Source organism: Telmatherina bonti (genome assembly GCF_933228915.1).
Source record: "Telmatherina bonti genome assembly, chromosome: 3".
NCBI classification, from domain to species: Eukaryota; Metazoa; Chordata; class Actinopteri; order Atheriniformes; family Telmatherinidae; genus Telmatherina; species Telmatherina bonti.
The window spans coordinates 6384375-6390400 of NC_136621.1; the positions used below are offsets into that span (position 1 = coordinate 6384375).

The following is a 6026-nucleotide window of genomic DNA, read 5'->3' on the forward strand; positions in this document are numbered from 1 at the left end:
GCATCACGCTCCACCATCATCATTATACCACACCTTCATCACTGAAACCCCCACAATTAGGAGAGAGAGAGAGAGAGAGAGCGAGAGAGAGAGAGAGAGAGAGAGAAAGAGAGAGAGATAGAGAGAGAGGTTTCCTTAGTATGTATTTTCAATAAATGTCTATCATCAACACCCTGTGTGTGCGATTATGTGCGCGTGAACATGTATCCAAACCCGTCTTTAACTGGTTGTATTTACCCCTGTGTGTGTGTGTGTGTGTGTGTGTGTGTGTGTGTGTGTGTGTGTGTGTGTGCAGGTCGGACTCAACCAGCGGTCTGAAGCTTCTTATTCGGCTTTACTTAAGTTTGAATCTGGCTATGACTAGGGCCACATCCACCCACTGGGAATACTGGGAATACTGGGAACATTGGCAGGTTTCAGCCCCGCACAGCTGACGTTAAATAAAGGCATGGCCAGCGGACGTCCAGGCATCAGGCAGGAGAGTAAATGTGTGTTTGGGCGGTTAAATTGTCAGAAACCCAGACTGGTCCTCCCGCCGCCTCGCGCGGCCTCGCGCGGCGTGGCCTGAAGCTGCAGCCGGGTCAGCGGCCGCGTGGAGCCGCTGAGACGCGGCTGAACAGGACTCTGGCTCGGTGAAGCGGGAAAAAGCATGTTGGTCCCGCAGGAGAGGAGAAGAAAAAAGCGCTACTGTTTGAGCTCCAGAGCCCAGACATGCTGAGGCCACCCAGTCCGGCCTTTGCTCTTCTTATCTCCCGCTGACGAAGAGGAAGATGAGGAGGAAGATGCTGCCTTAGGAACCTCCACCTGCACGACAATAAATCATTATTATTATACATATTACAGGAATTTTGGGCCCTATGAAAGACAATGGCAGAGACCCCACCACTTCATAGCAAATTTTGATATTTTTGTTTTTGCTTCAAGCTGATTAAAAAAAATAAATAAATAAATAAAAAAATAAAAAATAAAAAAACCCACAACTTTTCATGGGAATAATAAAGATTTAGGGCTGTGTTTAAACCTTTATGGGGCAAGTGACTATTTTTGATCACTTTGTTTCTTTTCTTATATTCAGAATGAAACTTTTTTTTTTTTGTAACAACAGAATGGAAGTCTTGGTTCATACCAGAAGGACAATTATAACATTTCTAATTTGAAGGTATTTCATTGAGTGCCCTATAAAGGGTTAAATCACAGTGCATACATCAAACTAGGTTATTTTAATATAAATTGTTTATCAGTTTATATTATTTCTATATTTTATTAACCATATATATATATATATATATATATATATATATATATATATATATATATATATATATATATATATATATATATATATATATATATATATATATGGTGGTTCTTACTCTGACATATCAAACCAGAAAAGGACTGTGAGAGCTCAGACCTCCATCAAGCAGCTCATTCAGGGATTTCCAGCTCTGTCCTACACATCTGTCCCACAACACAAGTTCTGGTTCTACATTCATCTTATATGGATCCACCATCAGATCCCAGATACATTGATCATGAATCCACGGTGTGTCGACTACATTGTGATGCTTGTTGCATGTTTGTTCTCATGCAGTGATGAGAAGTTGTTTCTGTTCTGGATGGTAGTATCCAGAATCTTGCGGGGATCCACATCTATCTTTGATGTCATGTGAAACCTGAAAGGAACTGCTCCTGGATTTTCCCACATTTATTGTGAAACTAAATGCAGATATAATGAAAACAGCCCTACCTCACATAATATAGGATCCTTTACAGCATTCCTGGATCGGTATGCTGATTATTCCCAACAGTTAATCTAGACCAAGACCTGTTCTCAGAATATATCATGAAAATCCATGCAGCAGATGGACAGATAAGCACAGGAAAACATAACTTCCACCTCCACCTCGGTGGAGGTTACAACATTAGTGGTAATACAAGTATTACTTTTTGGAGGATGGATGGATGGATGGATGGATGGACAGATAGATGGATGGATGGACGGACAGATAGATGGATGGATGGACGGACGCACGGATGGATGGACGGATGGATGGATGGATGGATGGATGGACGGATGGATGGATGGATGGATGGATGGACAGATAGATGGATGGATGGATGGACAGATAGATGGATGGATGGACGGACGGACGGATGGATGAACGGACGGATGGATGGATGGATGGATGGAAGGATGGATGGATGGATTGTAACTTCAATAAAAATTTAAATCGGTAGTGTTATTGATGAGGTGGAAACTGTAAATGATGAACATGCAAATCTGAGCTGGATCCACTGGAACATCTGGAGGGCAGTAAATCAGACAAAGTTCAGCATCTCTATCCCACCAGCCTCTATCAACCCGCCAGTACGAGGCCACATTAAACGCTGCACGTGAACTTCAGCAGAGTAACGTTCAACATGCACAAATCAACACAATCTGAGCTGAATCAGACAGATTTACTTACTGTCTTCAGTTTTTATAGATTCTTTTAATACTACAGATATTTTTTTATCACTGACAAAAAATTAGATGTTAAATTGTCCAAAACTTAAAATAATGAAATGTTTAAATTAAAACAAAGTTCCTCGATTTTCTACTGCAATAGCAAGTTGGAATAATAATACTAATAATGTTGATGATAATAACAATAATAATAATAATAATAATAATAATAATAATAATAATAATAATAATAATAATAATAATAATGCAATGGACTGATGAGCTGTCCAGGGTATACCCTACCATTCGCCCAAAAACTGCTGGAATAGCCTCCAGCTTCCCTGCGATCTTTCATTGGTTTAAGTGGTTAGGGTAATGAATGAATGAATTAATGAATTAATAATAACAACACTAATAATAATAATAACAATTATTATTATTATTATTATTATTATTATTATTATTATTTTTATCATTATTATTATTATTATTATTATTATTATTATTATTATTATTATTTCTGATTATTAAATTAACTGGCCACAGGTTGCTATGTTTAAACACATATTTTTGCTTTACAAATGTTATATTTTATTTTTATTTATTTATTTGGAGAAGTTTCTACATCATAACATCTGTAATGTGACAAAGTGGAATTTCTTACTGATTTCATGGTGAGTTTGTGTTGATTTCTGTGGAATTTGTCAACAACCAGATTTTAGCTTGCAGATCTGGAACATTTCCATGTTAAAATACTTCACTTCACAATGCAATAGTCTAATATATAGATTTGACAAATAAAAATTATTTTGCATGCAGATCATCTACAAAAAAAAACTCGATCAGTATTACATCAAAACAATACATCTATTTTATTTTATTTTATTTTATTTTTTATTTTAAGTAAATACTTTTCTTTCATCCGTTTTCGGTATAAAAAAATCGAAATTGAGTGATGCTTTTTAGTGATTAAAATCAGATGAAAACATCATCTAACATGGAATAATTATTCTCTGAGATGAACTTGTAGATTAGATTACATTTTCCGCTGCAGATGCAGGTGAAATCTCTGAGCTGTGAATTACATAAATAACTATATTTATTCCGAGATTAAAAAAAAAAAATAATTAAATAATAAAATTAAAAAAACAAACAAATAAAATAAACCATCCAACATGTTTTTTTTCTTGTTTTAAATTAAGTTAGCTGAAATTGGTATAAATGTGTTAAAAACGTCATCCGGGTGCGTGTTTAGATAAAATACCAGTTTGTGAAAATAAAATAATAAAAGCTTATTTTACAACATTTCATCTGCATCTTCAGGCTCCAGCTCGTCTGAGAAACATGTTTGTGTTTATCATCAGAGAAAATGTTTGTAATTTATAAAAAAAAATCAGACATGTTTCTGTTTACTGTCGTTGTGAATTTTTCCCGCTAAAAGAAGGTTTAAAATGAGCTTTCAGTGTTTCCTCCTGTGTGCTCCATGTCTGAGCAGGTTCTCCGTGTTCCTCGTGCTGCTTCACGAACATGTTTTGGACATTTTCTTCCCAGCTGAATAAAAACGAGTGGCTTTGGGAAAAAAACTGCAGACATGAAGATAAACAATCATCCTGAGATCCTGAAATAAAGGCTCGCGCTCCATATGGTGCAGCCTCCACATGTAGAGGCTTATCTGCAGTGTTAAAAACTATTTATTGCGACACTTTGACAGAAAATAAATGATCAGTTTTCAACGGTTATTGTCGATGTTTGTTTTCATGCTTTATGAAAGATTTAACCAAAAATAAACAAATCAATTCAACAAACAAATAAATACATGTCTGATGTTGATGTTTGACTTCAGTGAATTCTGTGTTTGGTTTATTTTTAAAAGGTGCGTTTTTGTTTTATTCATAAATAATTAATGTGGAATTTTCTGCAGGATTAAATAAAAAGTAAAGTCCAGATATTTTCTATTTGTTTCTTCTACCTGTTTATTTAGAAGGGGGAAAAAAGTACGCTGTTGCATTTGCGGTCATTCGGTTGAGTTTAATCCAAAAGGTTCAGTTATTTAATTCAGATCTAAACTCTGAATATTTTAGTGTTTCTTTTTGGTTTAGAAGGAGAAACTCCTCCGTGGAACATGTTAAGTTTATGAGCTCCAACCCACCGGCGTCGTCCTTCTTCTGCGTTAAGTTTAGTTTGAGTTATTGTTTACTTGCTGTTCTTGTATGTTTGATATGAAATATGAGAGCACGTGAGAGTAAACAATCCACGATGAGATTCTTTTTACGTGTCTGGTTCTGATTCTGAAGGTTTTTATTTGCAATCTGTGACTCGGTTCGGTTTATTGGAGCAGCGGCTGTAAATCTGGTTCCTTTTGTTTGTTTAAAACAACAGAAGTTGTTTGTTTGTCACACTTCAATTTTCCTCGCAGCAGCCAGAAAGCAGGAAAGACGGCAGTGAAAATGGAGGCCGAGCAGAACCTTACCGCCTCTCTTTTCCTCCGCTCCTCGCGAGCCTCCGTCTTTTTTAATTCAGCCTTAAACGCGTGCGCGTCCCCGTGCTGCCCGTCCTTGTCCAGGATGTCCATCAGGTATGAGATGTAGCTCGTGGCCAGGCGCAGCGTCTTGATCTTGGACAGTTTGGTGTCTGCGGGGACGTTCGGGATGCATTCCCGCAGCTCCGCAAAGGCGGAGTTGATGCTCTGCGTCCTCCGCCGCTCCTTGCGGTTCGCCGTCGGTCTCCGCTTCACGGTGCGCGGGTGGTGCGCGTGGTGGTGCACGCCGACCGTGGTTCCGTTCACTGAAATCGTTCCAGGACCGGGTATGAGGTTTCCGTAGTGGTGATGATGGTGATGGTGGGGGTCCGGGCCTCCGGCGGACCCGCCGCCGCCGCTGTTGCCATGGTACTCCGGGCTGTATCCGGGCGCAAAGCTGTACTCGGTCGGGGACATGTCCGCGTGGCTGATCAGCCAGCTCGTGAAGTACGGGGGCGCCCCGGTGTCCTCGTGACACCGTCCGGCCGCGGCCGCGTGCAGGGAGTAGTGGTGGGTGTCGTGGTGGTGCATAACCGGGTGGTGAGGAAAGCCCGAGACCAGACTCATGGTCGAGCTCAGATACCGACACGCAAATACATTTAGGCCACGCTCACACGCGCGTGCACAGGTCCTGCTGGATGCTGAGGCAGTTTCAGTCAGAGACGCCTCATCCTGCCGGGAGTCTGTGGGTGTCGCGCGGCCTCCAGGTGTCCGTGAAGGCCCCGAACCGGAGCAGGTCTAGGACGCGGTCATGCGCGCGCCACGCGTCACAAAGCAGCAGAAACTTTTAAATCCTTCCACCAAGACTTTCTCTCATTCTTCCTTCTCAGGGTCTCGGGTCATCCTCTGCCTCCACGGCAGGAAATCAGCTGATGGGGCGCGAGGCAGGAAGGAGCGGACCGGTCCGGATCGGGTCGCAGCTCTGGGAATGAGTCACTGCGGAGGCAGCCCGAATGATGGAGAGAGAGAGAGGGAGGGAGGGAGAGAGGGGGAGAGAGGGAGGGCTGCTACATTATATTTACTACTGGGGAAGAGGAGGAGGAGGAGGAACTGACTGAG

The 6026-nt window shown here is 40.9% G+C and overlaps 1 protein-coding gene across 1 annotated transcript; it reads right to left on the reverse strand.

The window, feature by feature from the left end:
- Positions 1-684: 684 nt before the first annotated feature.
- On the reverse strand, positions 685-5534 carry hand2 (heart and neural crest derivatives expressed 2; the record flags this gene model as incomplete). Its single annotated transcript, XM_079265204.1, has 2 exons — positions 685-804; positions 4920-5534. 2 exons carry the CDS (start codon positions 5532-5534, stop codon positions 685-687), a joined length of 735 nt encoding a protein of 244 aa, XP_079121330.1.
- Between the last annotated feature and the right edge of the window lie 492 nt (positions 5535-6026).